The sequence below is a fragment of the Sylvia atricapilla genome, chromosome 17 (assembly GCF_009819655.1).
Source record: "Sylvia atricapilla isolate bSylAtr1 chromosome 17, bSylAtr1.pri, whole genome shotgun sequence".
NCBI lineage: Eukaryota > Metazoa > Chordata > Aves > Passeriformes > Sylviidae > Sylvia > Sylvia atricapilla.
In genome coordinates, this window is record NC_089156.1 from 4099825 (window position 1) to 4122185 (window position 22361).

At 48.1% G+C, this 22361-nt stretch overlaps 1 protein-coding gene across 7 annotated transcripts in view; it reads left to right on the top strand.

Moving 5' to 3' along the window:
* Window positions 1–21681, top strand: part of TAOK3 (TAO kinase 3) — a 74555-nt gene extending 52874 nt beyond the window's left edge. For 5 of the 7 annotated variants that reach the window (XM_066331337.1, XM_066331334.1, XM_066331335.1 and 2 more), the window contains 8 exons: window positions 5662–5796; window positions 13754–13990; window positions 14769–14897; window positions 15614–15817; window positions 18009–18248; window positions 19344–19556; window positions 19914–20096; window positions 20174–21681. In XM_066331337.1, coding sequence (XP_066187434.1) covers window positions 5662–5796; window positions 13754–13990; window positions 14769–14897; window positions 15614–15817; window positions 18009–18248; window positions 19344–19556; window positions 19914–20096; window positions 20174–20335 — 1503 coding nt within the window. In that variant the 3' untranslated portion in view covers window positions 20336–21681. Of the gene's footprint in view, window positions 1–369; window positions 414–809; window positions 861–4199; window positions 4207–5661; window positions 5797–13753; window positions 13991–14768; window positions 14898–15613; window positions 15818–18008; window positions 18249–19343; window positions 19557–19913; window positions 20097–20173 lie in introns of all 7 variants that reach the window. The other 2 variants (XM_066331340.1, XM_066331339.1) reach the window with 2 other exon arrangements.
* The last annotated feature ends 680 nt before the right edge of the window (window positions 21682–22361 follow it).

Genomic DNA, 22361 nt, shown 5'->3' on the forward strand with positions numbered 1-22361 from the left:
GTGTTGGTATTTTCTATGGCTCAAAGCTCTGAAGTGTCAGAGGCCTTTTGGTGTTTTGGGCCACAGCCCCGGAATTTCGTGTGCAAGTAAAATGTAGGATGGAGGAGTCTTTGGTGGTGTGAGATGCAGTTCTCAGCCTTCAGTGCTTCCTGCCCGGTGTGCAGAGCCAGGCTGGGGTGGCCTTGGCCTGGAGGAAATCAGGAGCAGCCCATCCCTGTGTGGTGGCTGGCTGGGAGAAGCCTCAGGCATTTCCAAGGTGCACTCCTGGCATCTGTCCCGTGACCAGCTACCCTGAGGCACAGCTTAGGGAAAAGGCTGATGGAGTGAAAACACTTGTAAACAACTCATTTTCTTTCTTTTTTTTAACAGCTGCTAGTTGGCTGTAACTTCCAAAAATGTTTTGTGGTCACAGGGTAAGTGAAATGACCTGTTCTGATCCGGTTAATTGTCACTGGCTATGCTAGTTCATGGCAGCCAAGGTGCTTGGGGTTTGCTGCATTTGGGATGAATCCTCTGTGCAAAACAGGCACAGCCTTATCCCTTCCACAGCACAGCAGAGCTCCATGGCTTTAAACTTGTGCTTAGAACAAAGGTGACTCCCACCTGTTAGGCTGGAAGAAAAATCACTGAACAGGAATAAAATATTGAAAATAATAATGAGCCGTTATTGAATGTGGAGCTTTTCGTGTTGTTTAGTTTATAGCTGTGTCTTGAACTCCTGGGAGGAAAAAAATGGCAATCATGTGAGCTGCTGAGGCAGGAAGCCCATTCTTGGGATCAAACCCTGCTCACCAGCATATTCTTTTCAGGAAATTCAGATGTCTGGCTTGGATGAGGAAGTTTTCCTTGCCCATTTGCAGGTTGGTGAGCTCCAGCATGTACATCTCAGTATGTTCAGTGTAAGAACTCTGGGTCTCTTCTGAATATAGTTTAATAATTTTGCTACTCCATCCAAGGATCCTGTTGCCTATGGATACACATTCTCACGTCCATCTCCCTTTAGGAGTTGTTCAGCCGCCCAGGTTGAGAGCTGAAGAGGAAGTGATACAAACTCTGTGATACGGCTCTGATACAAACCCAACTGTATCTGAGAGCCCCAAAAAATGACTAAATGGGGCAGGGAGTTAAACTCCAAATACAATGTGTTTCAAAGATATGTAACCCAGGTTTTAAAATTAGATAAGTATCAGTTAATTAATCTCAAAAATGAGGATAAGACTTCTGGCTGCCAGAGTAAGAGAATGAAGTGGGTATAGGCATCAGCTGGTGCATCAGGGATGTTTTGTCACCTGTTTTGCTCAGCTGCTGGCAAATGGCAGTGTGGGCACAGGTGGCTTCTCAGAAATATTTCATTGTCCTCAATGAATTTATTATTATTTTATTTCTGCAAAACATTGATAATAAGATGTTGTAATCTTTTAATCTAAACAAGAATCCAGTACAATATTGGGTTTTTTTCAACTGCAGTACTCAGCTGTTGCTCTTTCTTGCTTCAGTCTTGAAATCATCAGTGCTTTCTGAAACCTGGGCAGTAAAGTGTCAGGGAAATCTCGTGATTAAAATCTGATTTATAACAAAAAGATGGGAAAGAGGATCTTTGTAGTTGATCATCACAAATTCTCACCCAATGTCTGTAATAATAAAGTACCTTTGCAATAACTGCTGCAACTTGAGCGACTTCCCAGATCCTATAAATTAACCTGTACACATCTCCTGTTGCTCTTCCAATTAATTTCAGCATTTGTGAGGAATTTTGTGCATGGAGAGAGCTTAAACCTCTCTGTCGATTATCGAGGCACTTAATGCAGTGTATTAAGACAAACGGTGCCACACTGTTGTTTTCCTTGCTCTTTAAATTCCTAGAAAGCAGGGATTTGCTGCAATTCCATAGGAGTCCTTAGTGTGGCTTGGAAATTGCCTTTCCTGTTTGTGCAGGAGACTGGCAGCCCTTGCAGTTAATGAGTCCTCCTGTGTCTGGGGAGGTTTTATTTGGTGTGCAAAGCAAAAAAACCCCAGTGTGAAAGGGAGTGTTCCTCCTGAGGAGGAGGTAGAGGTGTCCCAGCTTTGGGCTGGGCAGAATTTGGATGCTAAAGGCCTTTTTTCAGTGAGGAGAAGGATGGAAAGACAGTGTGTGGTGGAACTGAGATGGGACTTTGAACTCGTGGTTTGGCACAAACTCACTGTGAGATGCTCACACAATACACTAGGAGCTGCCATTCAGATCCAGCTGGATGCACCACCTAAACCACTGGAAGCTCCACCAGCTCTGGTCAGATAATGCTGTGGGAATACTTGAGGAAGGTTTTGTCCTGGCAAGGTCCCAGCCAAATCCCCCCCTTTGTTTTGATCAACTTGAAAACTGTTTATGTACATGGTAAAGTCAGAACAACAAATTATTCCTTGGGTAGGAAGTTGAAGATTCTGGATTGTTGGCCCTGAATAAAAGGATTTTAATGAGTGAGTTGTGAGCTGAGCATGCCCAAAGTTGCATCTTTAGGGCAAATATTGCAAAAAATCACAACAGGTGGAAAATGAAATGTATACAGAAGATACATCACTTTAAAAACAAACCAAGGCTTGAAATGCAGATATGGGGTTGAGGTACTCTGACTCAAACCTGATGAGTTTCTGGGGTGCTTTCAGTCAGATTTTACTTACTGGGTGCCCTGAGCTGAGGTGCCAGTTTTGGGTCTTTGTTTCCCACACATCTGAAGCTAAAAGTTTCAAAACAAATTTTCCTTATCCATGCCAACAGTTACGACTGCAATGTCTCTTACCAAGTTTTTGGGAGAAGGATTTTTTTTTAAATAAAAGTGGCAAAATTCTGTTTTTCTGGGTTTGTAGGGAAATGTTTGTCCTTGCTATCAGTCACCTCATCTAAGGAAGGCTGGTGGAGATGTGGCTACTTGTAGGTTTATTTCTCTTTAGCAGCTGCCCCCAGGTAACCTGTTAGATTTGGTGACTCTTCGTGCCAAGTGTTTTTATTTTTGGTAATGGGACAGCTTTTCCAAAAAAATGTTGTGCCTATGAAGGTTCCCTGGGCTTGGCTGAGAGTTGATGGGTGTCTGCTGCAGAATGCTCAGATCCTGGATTAAGGGGTGCCAAGGACAACCACTGAATTTTTTGTCCCCTTGAAATTGCTCCTTTGGCTTGCTCAGTTGCAAAGGAATTTTCCCGTTCCTTGCCCAGCTGAGTTTGTAATGCAGAATGTGGTTAATTCACATTCCTGAAGGGCAATTTAATTCTGCTCTGAGCTTCTCATGTGCACTGAGGCAACCAGAGATCCCATAAAACAAGGCCAGGGTGACACTCTGCCCTCTAAAAATCCACCTCTTGGATAACAAAAAATAAATCACAGATTAATTTTCCAGCATAAAAAAGCAATTGCAACTTAAACTTGTTATTTTAGGTGATGTTTTGGAGCATTCTGAAAAGTCTTGAATGCCCATTTTAAAAAGTTGGGGGGTTTTTCAGTGATTTGCAGCTTCTCTGGATTTAGTATTTCCCATTCCCCCTGCCATTACCAACATAATGAAGAGAAGGAAGATGATCCAGGGATTGAGGTATTGCTTAGCAGGCCTTGGGAACCCTGTGCACTCACAGGTGCTGCTGCAGGCTCTGTGTGTGACCAGGGGTGACATTTGTCTTGTCCCCACCTTCATTTCATGGCTGGAATACAGCACTGGGGGCTCCTGTGTGCTGTGGTTTCCTCTGTGGTTCAGGTGGGTGAGTCTGGTGTAGATCTTCACTGCAGGGTTTGAGATCCCTCTGGTGAGGCCGTGGGTCAGATTAAACTGAGTGATGCTGTTGGACTTCAAATGCTTCATCAGGATTTTTTGGGCATGGCTGTTCTAGAGCCTCAGATGTGCCTTTCTCAGGAATGTGGGCAAGTCCAAGAGCCCTGCCCCTCACACCAACGTGCACAAGTTGGAAATCGGAGATCAGCCCAATTTTTAGTGATTTCTCGTGTGGTCTCACTGGGTTTCCTGTCAGACAGTGCCACAAATGCCCAGTATAAGGATGACCAATATAAAAAGAAACTGCAGCTTTTTGTGACACTCCTCATCTCTATGGAGAACTGTCCTTTTTGGGTGTTTTGGCTCATTCTGTGTCCCTTGTGTGAGTGTAGAGGAGCTGGTGCAGACTTGGCACTATGGTGGCCTTGGACTGGGAACACTCAAAAGGAAGGATAAGGAAAGGTTTGGGGTTAAAGCACTTTTGATGAATGCCATGTTCAGCTCTTAATATCTACACTTTTGTACCTAATTGGCTTTTGCTTAAACTCATTTCCAGAATCCTTTTGAATAGGGCTGAGTGTGTGTGGGTCTGGAAATGGAGGCCAGCAGAGAGGAAAATGAGGTGTCTGTGGGGGATGGGAAAGGAGCATGGGGATGACAGCAGTGTCCTGGTGGAGACACCATTCCATGGTGGCTGCTTTCTCACTCTGGGGCTCTCTGACCTCCCTGGTATCTGCTGGGGCATGGCAGGGTGGCAGAGCTGCTCCTGCTCATGGAGGCAGCTCTTCTGTGCAAGGGCTTTCTAGGCACTGGCAGCCTTCATTTTTCCCCCAGACAACTGGAAACTTGATTTAATTCAGGAAGAATCCCAGTCTTCCTGTGAGGTTTTAGGAGCTGGAGGTAGAGGATGGGAGTCATGACGCTGTGGTGGGTGACAGTGTGGCCCTTGCAGAGCCAAGGCTGCCGGGGTGTGCCGGGTGTCCAAAGGCAGTTCCATCCCCAAGGTGCACCTGCAGGTGTGCTGGCTTTTGGCTGTCACCATTCCAATTGGGAAAAATTGTGGTGGTGTGGTGTTTTTTTTTGCTGGCCTTTCTGAGGAGGGTTTCTCCTGGAGCTTTGTCCCGCTCCCAAATTTGCCCGCGCCGTTTGGGCAAGGCACAGCCACTCCTGGCAAAGCCTTGCCAGGGAGCAGGAGAGAAGCTGCATCAGGAACCATTCCTGCTAAAACCTGGGAGCTGTTGCTTTAAAAAGGAAAAAAAAAAAAAAAATCCTTTGTGGGCTGTGGAGAGAAAGTGCTAGAACTGTGCAGGATCATGACTGGAAAGCAGGATCCCTGAGTGGTCACGGAGGCTTTCCTGGTCCTCTCCAGCCTGCCGTGGATTTAGCCAGGATGCTCGTCCCCCACAGCAGATAGCAAACGAGGGACAAAGAAACCCTATCGAGGACACACCGCTCGGCAAAGGGAATGAGGCAGGATGTTGCTGTGGTGTTAAAAGGGAACAGGATCTCCGTGCCTAGACATGGGAATCACGTTTTCACCAGGATCGCTGGCTTGCAGTGCTTGAACCCGACCTTCCCGAGGACTCCGATCGCCCTGCTCTGCTTTCTGCTCCCGCCTCGCTTTTTTCTGGCACATATGTAATACTGGAGGTTTAAAAAAAAAAAAAAAGAAGATTAAAAAAAAAAAAAAAAAAAGGCAGCCCGATCCAGGGATTCGGAGGCATCCTGCTAGCGATCAGCTGACACGCCGAGCTGCAATGTGTTGCTTATTCATTTTGTACGGTGGGAGCTGCCGGGGCTAAGCAGAGAGCTGAACTATGCCTCTCCTACAGCCGCGCTTGTGCAGACAGAGGGGTGAGAGAGAGGCAGCCGCCGCGGGAAGAGCACAGCCGGACTTTCTCCTTGTTTTTATCCATTTCTGCAGGATCATGTATTTATAAGGGATGAGGTGGGCCACAGGGATCGCAGGCCTGAGGTGCGGCCTACCCAGTCAGTGCAGAATCAGGCCCTCCACTACCGGAACCGAGAGCGCTTTGCCACAATCAAATCAGCATCTTTGGTAAGAGCCCCCACCCCACCCCATCCCACCCCACTCCGCGGCCCCTCGCTGCCATCGCGCCGTGCTGTTGGTGCTGTTGGCATAGCAACTGCATATGGCACCGAAAGAGATTTTACCTCTGTGTGTGTGTGTGTGTGTGTGAGAGAGAGAGAGAGATGTAAATGTGAAATATGTTTAATTTCTCTGTGCATTTCCAGTGTGAGATAACCCACCTTCCTGGGTGAAGTTAATATCTCATCCCCCCCACCCGCCGCCCCAGCCTCCATTTCCCACCTGTCCCTTTTGTTAATATATTTATCTGCATGTGCATAAAGTGTGTGTGAGGTGTGTGAGAGCTGCTGGAACGCCGTGGAGATGCAGATGCAGATGGGTTTGGGAACAATAAGATCGCTGCTGCCCGCCCTGAGCTGCTGCCTGGTTGTGGTTTTGGTGCTTTTTTATTTTTTTTTTTTTTCCATTCATTCATTTATTTCAAGCAACTGTACCGTGACTGCATTTTCCAGCCTGATCCTTTGGAAGGATTGCTGGGCTGCGATAAGGGAGAGAGAGGGCTTACAGCGGGCTGTGGGCTTACAAAGGGGAGGGGGATGGGATGAATCCATCAAGATTTGTACTATTGCAAATGTGATTGCTGTGGATGCCTTTGTAGTAGGGAAAGGGGTGTGTGCCGGAAGAGTTAGTTGTGTGCCGCCTCCCCCACCCCGCATCCACCCGGGCTGGGAGCAGCCTTTTCCAGGGAAAGCAGTGAAAAATGGCCCTTCCGAGGGAAAATGAATGTCCTATTAAATATTTGAGCCCGCTGGTATTAGAGGTCAGATGGACGGGAAGCGTTAGAAAGTCCCCACGGTTTGGCCATGGCACTTGCTCAGTGCTATGACATCATCCCGGACCAACCCCGAAATTACACCAGTGAGCCCTCCCCTTCCCGCTTTCTCCTGCCTCCACCATGGGGGTTCTCCTTCCAGACCACCATTTCTGCATCCCCAGCATCGCTTCCCATTCCTGCCTGCAGCAGACATGGGGTGGGGATGTGTGTGTGTGTGTGTGACCACAGCTAAAGGTTGTGACTGGAGGGAAGCAGCAGCAGCAATGCCAGCAGCACAGTTTTTTCTGTGTGATTGTTGCTGCTGCTGTTAAAATCTGAAATGATGCTGTGGCATTCAGCCTTCTGCCCAGATGCTTCCTGGGAGCATCTGAATCCCATCTTTTGCAGGTGTATTTCTGGGTGCCCGTACCCTGAGTGCTCCCCAAGCTGGTGTCTCCTGCTCCCCCCAGTTTAGAGTGACCTAGAAATGTGTGTGTTAGAGGACTTCTTGCAGCACACCTGACAGGGGCAGGATCCCTGCTCTCCTGGAGACCCTCTGCCCTGGGAATTTTTCCTTGTTTTGTGTGTGTGTGTTTGCACCCAGTGTAGTGCCAGCTCTTCTACTGCCTGCACTGAGCAGATAAAAGTAGGACCCAGTTAGGTTGGCTGGAGGGCAGAAATGATGAATGACTCATGTATCATACTCCAGACATGCAATTTCATTGATAAATTGATATGTGTGATGAATATATTCATGTTCTTTTACTCCCTGTGCAAAGCTGCTGCACCTTGTGGCCTGCCTTCAGCAGCAGAGCCCAGAACTCCTGTCTTCCTTGGAAATGTCACCCCTGGGCTACTTGGGTGGCTTGAAGGGATTGCATGGCCAGGCCCCTTTGGGAGCTAATGAAAATATGGGCTGTGAGGTGTTCCCACAGCTTCCTGAGCTCTGGGGAAAACAGCTGATATCCCAAGGTCACTCCTAAATCCCATGGCAGCCTCCTGTGGGGCTGGGATTGTGTCTGCCTTAATTCTTTACTCAATTGGATTTGCTGGATCTCTCTGCTTCAATGGCCAAGCGATGATAAAGAGAAAATGTTGGGTGGGGAAGATGGAGGGCTTTTTGGAGAGCTTCTGTTTTTTGGGTTTTCTGTGGAACGTGATCTGTTGTCCCCATCATACACACACATCTCCCCACTGCAGAGGGAAGTTCCCAACACACCACCTGAGCACTCCAGGAGGTGTTGGTGTGTCCTGCTCTTACTTCTGAGGTTGTGTGGTGAGGCAGAACTGTCCCTGTGTTTGCCACAGAAATATTTCATGCTGATGAGCTTTCCCTTTAATGGTCTTCCATTCCCACCTCTTCATGTTCCAAAATGGAAATCCAGGGTGAAAAAATAAAAGTTTAAACCCATTGCACAGAATTTAGGTGCCGGTGCTTGTGTTGGAGCACATTTTATCACTGTCACCATTCAGTGCCTGGATGATGTCAGTGGGGAGAGAGGTGCTGGACTGCTGCTCCTCTGGCCAAGGGAGAACCTCTTTCTGCTTCCCTGTCCAGTTTTTATGGGGAGGCCAAGGTTAGTCATGGAGCTGACATAGGGAGAAAGACCTGAACATTCCTGGAATTTGTAGTGCAAACCCAGAAATTCAGGCTTTATTCATCTGTGTTAATTCACTCTTTCAATGGCAGCTGAAAAGGATTTTTTCTGTGTGAATGGATGCTCAAGATCCCACAGTGGTTGAAAACAAGCAAACCAGCAAATTTTGATGGTTCCCTACATTCTGGCTGCTGCCCATTTCTCAGCAGCTGGGAAGATCTTCCCAGACCAGAAGGGCTGTGCAGCATCAGGTGGCCTGTTATTGAAGAGAATCAAAAATGGGAGTTCTGGCCCTAAATTGAATAATATGGGATGATATTTGGGTGCAAGAACTTCTTTTTATGGGATTTGCTGAAAACCACCTCCAAACATGAGACTAGGGCAGTGTTTTTTAGAAGAAAAGCACCAGTTCTGGGGCTGGTCCCTCCACAGCTGTTCCTGCTGCTGCAGTCCAGGGTCTGGGGCCCTCAAGGCTTTTCTTTCCTCCCCATAGATCAGGATATTGCAGATGGAGGTAAGGCTGGCATTCCTAAAAGTCATCCAAGGTTCAAGTTGCATCTCTTTCCAAAACCTAGCTGAAGCAGTTTCAGGGAGTGGGGAGGTCACAGAGGAACTTATATTAGACAGATGAACTCTCCTGGTGACCCCATGGTTTGATGAGTGATTCCCTTGCCCTGTTACTCTGCAAAAGCATCATGTGAATATGAAGGAAACTGGACAGACCTCCAGAGAAAATAGGCAAGGGAACTACCCACAAAAAAACAGGCTGTGGAGATCCCCTTTTGAGTCTTGCAGTAGTGCTTTAATACTGCTCAGATGAAAGAAAATAATGAAAATGAGCAAATGTGGGTAAGAAAGATGAAGGAGCTTAACTTGGGTCATAATTCAGTCAGCGATTTTAGTAGTAATTTTTTTCCTGGACCACTTTTGTCTTTAATCAGTTTTGTGTGGTAACAGTGACCATCACTCACCTGGAACAGGGGTGGAAAACACCCTGCATATTTCTGCTGTTGGAGTAAAAGTTGCCATCTGAAATGGAGACCAGACACCTACATCTCCATGTTATTTCACATATTATCATTGATCCATAAATTAAAAGTTACAACCAGAAACCTCTTGAAGCTCAGCAAGCTGTTTTTTGAAAAGAAGGGCGGAGGTTCTGCATGTTGATGAGACTACACCTCTCCATGTTTTCAAGGGAAAGCTGTTTTTTGAATCTCTTCAGAGCTGCATTGGTCTTCACTTCTGGGTGTCTTTCAAGCTTGACCCCTTAGGTCCCCTCTGCCTTATGCCTCTCCTCAACAGCTGCTTTTACAGTTTTCAAAGGCAATGATCAAGTAGTTAAAACTTCATAGAATCCCAGAATGGCTTGGGTTAGAAAACATCTTAAAGCTCATCTCATTCCACCCCCTGCCACAGGCAGGGACACCTTCTGCTATCACAGGTTGCTCCAAGCCCTGTCCAGCCTGGCCTTGGACACTTCCAGGGCTCCAGGGGCAGCCACAGCTTCTCTGGGCACCCTGTGCCAGGGCTGCCCACCCTCCCAGGGAAGGATTCCTCTCTCACATCTGTGACATCTCATTTCATAGAAAGATCAGACAGTGAGGACTCTATCAAAGGCCTTGGTGTTCTCTTTGAAATCCAAATACCAGCAAAAGAATGATGTGATCTCATCCAGGGGCTGCAGAGCCAAGTGCCTGTGTCCATGTGAGCAGGATTCCCTGGATGTGGCCAGGAAAATGGCACCAGGGCAGCCTGACTCCAGAACCAGGTACCTTCACATGGAGCTGTTCTCTTGCACCCTCTTCCACTGCAGCCTTGATGTTTCATTCCAGAGGACTGAGTTTCTCCCAATGGACTCATCTGGCTGCTGCCTTTGTAGACCTTTCCTCTAAAATTTTGCAACTTGTTCTTTCTCATCTCCTCGTGCTGTGAGAAGCAGCTGGCAGTGTTTTGCTCAGAGCTCTGCTTCTTTCAGCACAGGGGAGCTCAGAATTTTGGTTATTGAGAGGTGAGAATTCATGTCCTTTAGGAGAGGGTTCAGTATCTTGGATAAACAGTGTAGAAAAGGGAACTCTAAACAGCTGCTGATTTGGAGGAGAAGTTGTGAGCTCAACTTCCTTACATAAAGCTAAAATCTTGGAGGGGTGAAAGAAAGTTTGTATTTTATGGCAAATGAACTGCCTGTGGGAGTAGGTTGGAAAAGACATCTCTGTTCTCAGTTCTGTGTGTGCCAAAGATGCAGAGAGATAAGAAACTGAGAAAATGCCGTACCTTAATAAAAGCTGTTCTGGTTTATACAGGTTTTTGATTCTCCTGATGACCTGATTGATTGTTGTGTGCTGCAGGGAGACCAGGAAACTGCAGCTTTTTGGTGTGAAGGATCCTGACATTTCCTGGTTATATGGAGAACAAATTTTGTAGTTATCACCTTTTGCCTCATGCTAGTCTGTGGGGTTGTTTGTGGACTTCGTCCTGAGGGGCAGCTCCAACCTCTGGTCTCTGTCACCAGGGACAGGACTCAGGGAATGGCTGTAGCTGTGCCAGAAAAGGCTGAGGCTGGATTTTAGGAGAAAGTTCGTCCCCAGAGGGTGCTGGGCACGGCCCCAGAGCTCCAGGAGTGTTTGGACAACGCTGCCAGGGATGTGCAGGATGGGATTGCTGGGGTGTCTGTGCAGGGCTAAGGGTCGGACTCCATGATCCTTGTGGGGCCCTTCCCACCCAGGATATTCCAAATAGTACCTGGAGTTGAAGGGTCTCTGTCTAGGAACACTGGAAAAGTGACTACTGGAGCATCCCCAAATTTCCTTGCTAAAGTTGTTGCTGGAGCTGTTCATTCATTAGGGGCTTAATCTTTAAAACCATAATCTTTTATTCATTCGTAGTCTGAAGGACTTCTCTGGTACTGAACTGGGCATGTTCAGTAAGTAAGGTTCATTTCTTCCACATTCTCCCATCCCCGAGATCACCATGTGCAGACTTTGTCTTTGAAGACTGTCCTGAGGAGTGTTGGACTTGACTAGAGATTATGGTCATAAATGAAGTCCTTATCATGAGCTTGCTGAACACAGGCATTAAATCCATGAGATGTCCATGATGTCTGCTGCTCTTCTCTCTCATTTTTAGGATGAGATGCTGCTTTTTGTTTTCTTCTGACTTTTTAATGTCTCATCTTCTGTTGTGACTGGAAGGCTTTATCAGCTAGGCTTGTAATTAGCAATTGCATCCTATTGTTAGGGATAAATATCCTAGATTTCATGGGAAATCTTTCCAAGATGGAATTCTTGTCATGATAACGCTGAGCAAAATTGGAAATGGGGTGCAGAGGAGCAGGGAGAAAAACAAGGATAAAAGTTAATGAGTTTTGCTGTAAATAAAACAAGTGTACATTCTACATCTCATTAGAGATCAGACCAAAGGAGACTGGCAAACTTGCTGGAGGATCCTTAGATCCATTTTTTCTTAGGCTCTTGCTGTTTGCTTTGTTCTGCCAATGTCTGGGAACGGAGTGTGCCGTGCAGAACATCCCATTGCTCACAAAAGGGCTGGGGCCCCAAAAATAGCACATCCAGGAAGATCTTGTACTGCTGGTGGCTTCTAGATTTCCATTTCTCTTCAAGTGCCTGACCAAGGCTGTTCTTTCCCAGCTGGATGTCCCTGAACGTTGTCAGTGGCATGTGTGAAGTGTTGGCGGTCTGCGTGTCTTACCTGGCATCTGCCTCTTATCATTAACTTGGATCCTCAGAGAAATCTTCCTTACCTGGGAGCTTCTGGCAGAGATCTTATTCTTGCTGAACTTGACTGAAATGTGCAAGTTCCTAGGAACACTTCCCAACTTCTTCCAAGTGTCGCTGTCCTTGGTACACGTGGAAAAACCAAAAGCTCTTTGTGCTGTAGCAGAACACAGGGCTCACACAGTTTGTGTTTCTGTGGCCGTTCCTACAATCCCACGTACTCCTGGTGGCTGCCTTACATCTGTTTGGGTCTCAGGCATGTGCAGGCTGCTCTGTGACACCAGTTGCTGAGGTGCAAGTGTATTTAATCCAGCCCACTCCAAAATGACATTCCAAAATTTCTTGCAGGAAGGAGGTGGTTTGTCCATCATCACTTCCTTGGTGGATACTCAGCCTCACTGAAGGGATTGACCTGAGTCTGACAGTGCTGTGGTCAGCTGCTTCTTTGGTTCCTTTGCAGCCTTTGGGAGGCTCTTCCTGAGTTCTCTTCATACTCCTCCCAAGTGTTGGGAGTCATTTGGACTGACAGATGGCACTTGCTGCCTGCCTTGGGTGACCTCAGTCAGGGTGTTCATCTGTTGATTTTGGAGCTCTGACTTGGCTTCTTGTCACCTCCCAGCCCTGGAGCCAGCAAGTGCACTGGGATGGCAGCTCCCTAAAGCAGCTGAACCTTCTCAGCTCTGTAGGTGTATCCCATCCTTCACCTGAACTTCAGAAATCTCCACAAAACTGCCTTCAAATGACAGCAGCACCCTAGCAGGGGCCAGATTTTGGGGCTGCTGTGGAGGAATCCATCAGGAAGGCTGGGCTCTTGCTGGCTGCAGGAGGGACTCTTGGTTCATAAAGCTTCAGTGATCACCTTCAAAGGACTGAGCTCTTCACACTTAAGTGTGAAAGCAAAGGTCTCTGCACAGAATCAGGGGCTGCAGTTCCACGTACCAAGTTGTTGGTTTCAGATCATGTAACTGATTAGATCTTCATATGTGAAGTTCCTGAGACTGTCTTTAAAAAAATAAAAACCGGTCTTGGACACTTTTCTTCTTTTGAAATGGAAGCATCCATTTGCATTTTCTTCTGAACATTTTTGGCACAGCCTGTTGGGTTTTTTTTTTTCCTTCCTTTCACATGGATACACTTGGGCATGAAAATGAATGTGGAACTTGTGAGTTTGTTTCAGCTGAGCAGGGTTTAAAATCTGCTTAGACCATCTGATCAATCTTGTTAAGAGCACACAGTTCCAGAACAGTGTTCCCTTGTTAGAAAACTTTTAATTCTGGGAAGGAATGAGCTCAGTCTGTCATCATCTTGAATTTTAAGGGGAAATTTTGAAGGAGGCTCCTTGTAGCAGAAAATAGATGTTGAGGGATTGAATTGCCATGGGGGTGACTTGAGGAGGAGGGAAAGAACGGGTGGCTTGGAGGTGGTTCTGGCTGCATCTTGGGAGTCCGTGCCACCCTCAGGGTCTGAGTGCTGTGTCTGAATAAGGTTGTCCCCTGTGTCTGAAGAACATTGTCCATCAGCCACCTTTGTTTCCAGACCTGCTCCAGTGTGTCCTGGAGTGATAAGTAACCAGTCCCTTCCCTTATTTGTAATATGGCATTTTCTACAGCGTTACTGAAAACACATAAAAATCTCAGGAAAACATGGGGGGCCAGCATTTAGGAGAGAGAAACCTTGTGGCTCTGTGAAATTGAACAGCAGCACCTTTGCAACCTGTTGGTTCCTGAGAGCAGAGCAGGGCCTGGGCTGCAGCGAGCAGCCAGCATGGCTTGTGTGGGAAGCAAGGCCACGGAGCACTTGTTGCCTGTCCCTGACCACAGGTTACAAGACAGATCCATGAGCATGAGCAGGAGAACGAGCTGCGGGAACAGATGTCAGGATATAAGCGGATGCGGCGCCAGCACCAGAAGCAGCTGATCGCCCTGGAGAACAAGTTGAAGGCCGAGATGGACGAGCACCGCCTCAAGCTGCAGAAGGAGGTGGAGACACACGCCAACAACTCGTCCATCGAGCTGGAGAAGCTGGCCAAGAAGCAAGTGGCTGTGATGGAGAAGGAGGTGAGTGCAGGGAACAGTCCCTGATGATCTGAGGGACAGGAGAATCCAGGTCTCCAAGGGGGGCTGTGGGAGCTGCTGCTCAAACCCATGGTCTGAGCTGCAGAACAAGAGGACATCGTCTTAAAGCTTGCCCCAAGGGAAATTTAGGTTGGATGTTAAGAAAAAGTTTTTTATTAAGAAAGGGTGATAAAGTGTTGGAATGGTCTGCCTGGGGAGGTGGTGGAGTCACCATCCCTGAGGTGTTTAAAAAAAGATTGGATGTGGCACTTGGTGCCGTGGTTTAGTTGAGGTGTTAGGGCTGGGTTGGACTCAATGATCTTGAAGGTCTTTTCCAACACAGTGATTCTGTGACCTTGTGCTCCCTGGTGAAGCAGCCTTGAGTCACTTTTCTGGCTGATGAGCACTCTGTAGGCATCCACCAGTGCCACAGCTGCATAAAAGGGGCCGTGGGGACCTTGGTGGGAGCATTGCCTCAGCTGAGGGGGTGACAAAGCTGTCACTCAGTCTAAAAATCAGCACATTAATCCACATAATAAACTGGTGGGGTTGTGCCCTCTGGGGTGGGTTTGGTGGGGAGATAAGCACAAGGAAGCCCTCAGACTTATGTGAGCATTTTCTGTGCCAGCAGCGTTCCTGTGGCTGAGTGCTCGTGGCTTTGTCTAGCACAGTCACCAAAATGACTGACCAAAACCCACAACACTGATTTGTCCTGGATTCTGCACCTGCTCACTCACCTTTTTTCTTAATTGTTATTTTTTCCCCTCTCTGTACATTGCAGGCAAAGGCAGCTGCAGCAGATGAAAAGAAATTCCAGCAACAGATTTTGGCTCAGCAAAAGAAAGACCTGGCGACCTTTTTAGAAAGTCAGAAGAAACAATACAAGCTTTGCAAGGAAAAGATTAAAGAGGCAAGAAACCCTCATTTTTGGGGCTGAAGGGGTGTGGAATGAACACAAACCAGTCTTTCATTTTGATAAGCCTGGGCCAGCCCTGGAGTTTAAGGGATACTGTCAGGCTTGGAAGCAAATTTGGATTCTCAGCAAGTAAATTTTCAGGAACTGGGAGCATCTGGCAGCATTTCCAGAACAATTTGTGAGGGTGGCTACAGGTGCCTTCACAATTTGCTGTAGAGCAGAATCTTTGAAACTAAGGGTGATGAGGGAAAATGGGACTTCACAGAGAGTTCTTCTTCCCCTTTCTCCTCATTTTTTTTTTTTTCCCAAGTAATCAGAGCAGCCATTCAGTGTCCCTTGGCTAAAAGCCCTGTGATCACTTACATAAATAGGAAGAGAAGTAACTTCATATGTAGCTTATCTGTGCCAAAATGCATCATTTAAGTAGTTTCTCCACCACATTGCAAAAATAATTTGCTCTTAAGGTAAAGGTGAGAAAGTGATTATCAAGGAGCTCAGTGATCACTTTCCCTCGTATGCTTGGTGTGGGTCCTGGTACAGCTGTAGGGGCAGCAGGGCTGAGCATGGCCAGGTGATAGATCTGGTTCTGTTGGTTTTGTAGTAGGATTTTGGTGTTCTTTCATAACTTGAATGGCAGAGGAAGAGCCAGGAAGGTCCCCCAAGTCCTGTGTCGCTGTGGTGCTAAGGGAAGCCTTGTTTTGACCCTGCAGGAAATGAACGAGGACCACAGCACGCCCAAGAAAGAGAAGCAAGAAAGGATATCCAAACACAAAGAGAACCTGCAGCACACACAGGCTGAAGAGGAGGCCCAGCTTCTCAGCCAGCAGAGACTCTACTACGACAAAAACTGCCGTTTCTTCAAGAGAAAAACGATGATCAAGAGGCACGAGATGGAGCAGCAGAACATTCGGGAAGTATGGCACTCCTCACTTCCTCTCCCAGCCTTTCTTTCACTGCTTTAGCTTGGCTGAAGTTAGGTCCTCATGTTTCTAGTTGCTAAACAGAACTGAGAGAAGCATAAGAAAAGAAGTTTTAGGAAATGGTTTTCCATGCAGCTGTGGCTGCTTTGGTCAGTTGAGGGATGGCAGTGTTGACTGCAGACAGAAACACCCTGTGGGCCCCTTCCCTGGGCCTGATGCCTCATCCCAGCTCCTGGGTGTTGGGTTTGGGGGTCCAGCGCCAGTCTGGGCTGTGGGGAGGGCCAGGTAGAGCAGTGGGATGGGGATATGAGTTGTCAAGGAGCAGCTTTTCACATCCTGCTTCCCCTCGTTGGTTTTTGCCCCTTACCTCAAGGCTGCCTGTGGTCAAACACCCCCTTGGTGGAAGAGTTTCCACTTGAAGATGTTCCTGTGGCCATCACTGTAGTGTCTGAATTCTTCATTGTTGTTTTTTTTTGGATAAAGACAGTCAGATGAGAAGGTGTTCTAGCAAAACCTGAGTGAGGAGTGGTCAAAAATTTCCACTTGTGCTTGCCCTGCTACCCTCAGGTTTTCCAGTGTATTTTGTACTTGTTCAGAGCTTTGCTGCCCTTGGGTCCTGAAGTGCCTGGGGCTGCTTTGCTGAGATCCAGATATCTCAACCCAGGCACCCTGAAAATTATTAATTCCAAGAATTCAGATTTGGGCACCCTTATCACAGCATGTCAGCTCTGTGGCAGGGATGAGGGCAGAGTCCAGTTACCTACCACGGCATTTAACCAGAAACACACCTCTGACCTCCTGCATTTCAGCTCTTGTGAGAGACCTAATTTTCAGAATGATCTGAGTTCTTGTTTCCTGAAAATTACATCCCTACTAATTCAAATGTGCCAGTACTAACTACTTGGATCACCTGAAGTAAATAACACTTCCAAAGTGTGTTTTCCATATTTTAAATATGGACAGATGTTGTTTTTGTGCAAATGGGAAAGTGTTTGAGGGGAGTGGAATGACTGTGTGTGTTTATGCTGTCTGAACTGAAATCAGGTGTGGAATGGGCTTAGGAGAGGAGCTATCCTGGGATGAAGGCATATGTGCCACAGCTCCCTGCCTGGTCAGTGCCCACCTGCCTTCGTGCCACTGGGAAGTCATTTTGGCACACCCAGTACATGTCATTTTTAATCTTGGCTGTCAGGGGTTGAGTTTTGCTTAAATGTAAGCACATAGCATGTGTTTACATCCTTAGGGCCAGGAGGGCAGAGGGAAACCCTGGCCCTGTTTCCTTCCCCATCCTCTCAGCTCAAACCTGTCCCAAGTGTAGCAGTTTGCAGGTGCTCCTGTTGAGAATTACAACAGGATTACCACATGTGAGCAGCAGAATTTTTTTGCTTCTGCTGCAGAAACTCGTTCGGCTGAGGCAGCACTGGGCTGTCCCCATGCTGGGCACGGTGTGGGGTGGGGCAGCCCTGCTGTGCCTGGCTGATGCAGCAGCGAGCACAGCGCCGAGGCTGTAACCTGAGCCTGGATCAGGGATGCACCACCGCTGTCTGTGAAGGGGCACAGCTGGAGTCAGCTCCGTGCTGCACAGGATGTGGCTGACACCTTGAGACACAAATACTTGCAGTGGTGAGGGAGGAAGCTGGTGTCTTGCCCTTCCTGGGCTTGTAGCTTGGGGAAGGTTGTCCTGGACTGTGGACACTGCAAAACCCTCTGAGCCTCAAGCTCCAGTCTCATTTTAGAAACATGCTGCACCTTGGGCAAATCCCACCTGGAGAATTCATTTTCTCAGCTGAGATGGCGTTAGAGCCATTGACCTCTGACTGGCCGCTCTAGTGCAGGTGAGGGGAGCTCATTCCCAGTACCCACCAGGGGCACAGGGGAATTTAAACCAGACAAGAGCCCCGATTCTGTCACCACAGTCCTGAGCACCCTGGGATGTGTTCACTGAAAGCTGCTGCGAGTTTCTGCAGGCACAAGGGGCTTGTGTGGGGTCCTGGTGCCACCTGCTGGGGACTCCTGGGGCCATCCCAGAGCAGCAGGGGATGGAGGGCAGGATGGGTGGGCACTGTCCCATGGTGCTGCTGGGTTTGTGTTTCCCCGTGACACGGGAGGTCCCCGCGGCTGTGCAGAGCAGGAGCAGGACGCTCACGCTGGTGGATGCCCCGCTCAGGCGTGTGTGTGTGCGCAGGAGCTGAACAAGAAGCGGACGCAGAAGGAGATGGAGCACGCGATGCTGATCCGGCACGACGAGTCCACGCGGGAGCTGGAGTACCGGCAGCTGCACACGCTGCAGAAGCTGCGCATGGACCTCATCCGCCTGCAGCACCAGACTGAGCTCGAGAACCAGCTGGAGTACAACAAGCGGCGCGAGCGGGAGCTGCACAGGAAGCATTTCATGGAGCTCCGGCAGCAACCAAAGAACCTGAAGGTGCTGCAAGCTTCCCTTTCTCCTCCTCCTCCTTCTCCAGCCTCTGTCCTCCTCTCTGTGCCTCGTCCATGCAGCGCCCGTGCTGTGGGATCACTGCTCTCCACTCCCTGTGCTCTCCTTTGCATCCCCTCCCTTTGGACAGAGCAGCTCTGGATAAAGGAAGTTTTGTGCTGGGATAGCCCACAGAGAGTTTGTAAAGTGCTATGCTAATTGAGCTGTTGGGTAAAATAGTCTAGTCCTAAGCAAAGTGTCAGAACTTGTTTGTGACAAGCTGTGTGTGGTTCAGGCCCTCACTGGTGTCAGCTTAGAATGATGAGGAGAAGGTGGTTGGTGGTGCTTTCAGAGTCTGGAGAGAACACAGAGCCCTCTGAGTGTGTGCTGAGCTCTGTGCACACTTCAGTGTGACTACACACCTCTGAGTTACTCTCTGTGGGAGAGGCATGCTCCTTGTCCCAGTGTCACAGAAGTATGGAATATTCTGAGTGGGAAGGGCCCCACAGATCATCAAGTCCAACTCCTGGCCCTGCACAGACCCCCAGCAATCCCACCCTGTCCCTGGAGTGCTGTCCAAACTCTCCTGGAGCTCTGGCAGCCTCAGGGCAGTGCCCATTCCCTGGGGAGCCTGGGCAGTGCCCAGCACCCTCTGGGGGAAGAACCTTTCCTGACACCAACCTCAACCCTCCTGACACAGCTCCAGCTGTTCCCTGGGGTCACTGGCCACCAGACAGAAGGCACATTGCTGTCACTCTGTCACACCCTTGGCTAGTTCTCAGAGCTGCAGCCTCCACATAGTGCAAGGTTGAAGTGGGAAGGACATGGAAGGGGAGTGATGCTGTGAAAAAGCAAATGAATTTTGGGAGGCAGGTGCCAGACTGGGTGATCTGCAGGAGCAGCTACAAGTGCCCTGGGCTGAGGAGGGCTGAGTGGGTGTTCTGGCCAGGCTGCAGCAGGGCCTGAGCTGCTGCTGCTGCTGAATCCCTGTGGGAGGCATGCCCAGGGGAGCTGTGGTTCCCACCACCCCACCCACATGGATGTACCACAACCTCTCCATTCCCAAAGCCCTTCACCCTCTTCACGTCATTCCTTCCTTGGCAGGCTATGGAAATGCAGATCAAAAAGCAGTTCCAGGACACATGCAAAGTGCAAACTAAGCAGTACAAAGCACTGAAGAATCACCAGCTGGAAGTAACTCCAAAGAGTGAGCACAAGACAATTCTGAAGAGCCTGAAGGACGAGCAGACACGGAAGCTCGCCATCCTGGCCGAGCAGTATGAGCAGAGCATCAATGAGATGATGGCCTCACAAGCGGTATGTCCAGGGGGTTTGGGGGGCTCTGGGGCCTGGCAGCACCCTGGAGGGGACTTCTCCACCCACTGAATTATAAAAAGTGTTTAAATAACACATCAGGTGGCACTTTCCCTCTTGGAATAAGTGTCTTGTGGAACACACCTCCTTCCCCTGCTCCCCTCGCGTGCTGGGGTTTAGGATTGGATCTTCTGAGGCTCTGCCTCACTGTGAGCAGAGAAGCTGCTGTTCACAAAAGCCTTTCCTGTTTACTCCCTCTGCCACCAACACTTTTGGGAAGAAAGAGCAGTGTGTGATTTGTGTGAGAGCAGAGGAATTCCCAGCGGGGGTTTGAGTGTTGTTTTCCCGATGCTCTCACAGCTCCGGCTGGACGAGGCCCAGGAAGCAGAATGCCAAGCCCTGAGACTGCAACTCCAGCAGGAGATGGAGCTGCTCAACGCGTACCAGAGCAAAATTAAAATGCAGACAGAAGCACAGCACGAAAGGGAACTCCAGAAGCTGGAGCAGCGGGTGTCGCTGCGCAGGGCACACCTGGAGCAGAAGGTAGGTTCCAGAGGGGGTTTGGGGACACAGGGCAGGCCGGAGCTGTGCTGAGGGGCTGCTGACTGTGCTCGTTGCAGATCGAAGAGGAGCTCGCCGCCCTCCAGAAGGAACGCAGCGAGAGGATCAAGTTTCTGCTGGAAAGGCAGGAGCGGGAGATTGAGACATTTGACATGGAGAGCCTGCGGATGGGCTTCGGGAATTTGGTCGCATTAGAATATCCCAAGGAGGACTATAGATGAGGTTAAATTTCTTTGCCATTTAAAAAAAAAAAAACAACAAAAACCACAAAAAGCAAACCAAGTAAGGATAAAACTTGCAAACCCAACATTCCCCATGTTGACGGGCGTGCTCTCTCTCTTTCTGTCTCTCTTACTGACATCGTGTCGGACCAGTGCCTGTATATTCTTATCCATCAGGGGCCCCTTTCCCCCGTCACATCCCGGTGCAGGACAGCTCCTGGCAGTCTTTTCATAGTATGTCACAGTATTGATGTCTCTGTGCAATGATTAAAAATGTTTCAGTGAAAACTTTGGAGACAATTTTAATGTATAAAAAAAAAAAAAAAAACCATAAAAAAACAAACCACCAAGTGGATGTATGTTGCTTTTGAGCAATCACTCATCTTACCACCAATCAATGAAAGTACAAGCAAAAAACTATTAATAATTAAAAGATATCTATGATCCCAGGGGGAGAGAGACTGAATCCGCAGCCTTACCTTAACTAGCTGCTGCATAATTTTATTTTATTTTTATTTTTTTGGTATTTATTCATCAGGAATAATTAAATAATAAAAAAAATTTTATTAAAGATTGAAAAAAAAATTTGATACATTTTACAGAAAAAAAAAAGAAACTTAATCGTGCTGTACATATCAGTGGTGACATATTATTACTTTTTTGGGGGTGGGGAGGGGCGGGCGACGACGTGGTGATTTTTAGGAGAACCATGCCAGGGGCAGCAGGGACGAGCCCTGGCCCCTGGGCATATTCTTGATTGTATCATAAATCATTTTCTGCTGTCGCAGAGAATGTGAATACACTTAAATGAGCCCACAGGATCCCAGTAGCACAAATTGGGCTTTGTCAAATCGTGTATTTTGTGTATAGAAGGAATTTAAGGAGAGCTTTTACTTATTTTCATATTGTATTTTAACTGTTTCTCTGATCAAAAATTTTTTTACTTCTTTCCCCCTCTTCCTTCCTGCTCCAGCCACCCCCCACTCTCCAGTTCTGTTCTGGAGCTCAACACTGTCCGTTAGATCATCCCAGCCCTTTTCAGTTTTTTATTTGTTTTTTTGGGGTTTTGTTTTTGGTTTTTTTTTGTTCCTCCCCTAAGTCCACCCCCAACCCCATGATCTTGGTCATAAATATTGCATTATTCACACTTTCAAACTGTGTATTTTCTTACAATAAAAAGAGAAAAAAAAGGCTTTACTTCTTTTGCATGCACTTTAAAAAAAAACCAACAAAAAAAAAGGACAAAAAAACCAAGAAAACAACAAAAACATTTTTCAGGTTCCAGGGACGAGCATGAATAACTGTCAGAGCTTTTAATTATATTTGTAAATAAAAGTGTTCATCACAATGCCTGGCTGTATCATTGCGGGAGGGGCGGCCTGTGGCCCAGCACAGGTGCAAGGTGGGGATGGGGAGGGGACACATGCCACAGGTGTCCCATTCCACAGGTGTCCCTCAGCCTGAGGCTGGAGGAACCTCAGGGCTTGGGGTTTCCTGACTCTGGAGGTTTTTAGGGTAATGTGTTTTAGTTTTTTTATGTCCTCCTCCCAGCCTGAGCAGTGCCGGGATGGACCAGCCTTGTGAGCACTGCTCCACTTAACTCTGCTGAGCCTTGGTCTGGAGTAGCTGGGGGTGTTTTCCTGGAAAATCATCGATCCTGTTGAAATGATTTAATTGCTGGACTGATAAAACTGCCCTGGGGCAGCACCACTCACCTGAGTTGTGAAATCCCAAATTTTCACTGGGATGCTGCTGCTGCTTCCTGCTTGTCACTGCAGAGCTTTGATACAGGAGCTTGAAAAAAGGGGGAAGGCTCCTGAGTCCATGAAGCTGAATTGCATTGGCTTCACCTTTTTTACCTTTTTACAGTCATCAGCCTCTACCAAAGGCTCATTTCTGCTCCAGGGACGTGGGAGACACCCCAAGGCCTCACTGCAAAGCTGCTGGAGGAGCAGGAAGCAGCTGGGACCTGCAGCTGGGCTGGGCAGTGGCTGCAGGTCAGTAAAGCTGCTGGTGCCCAGACTGT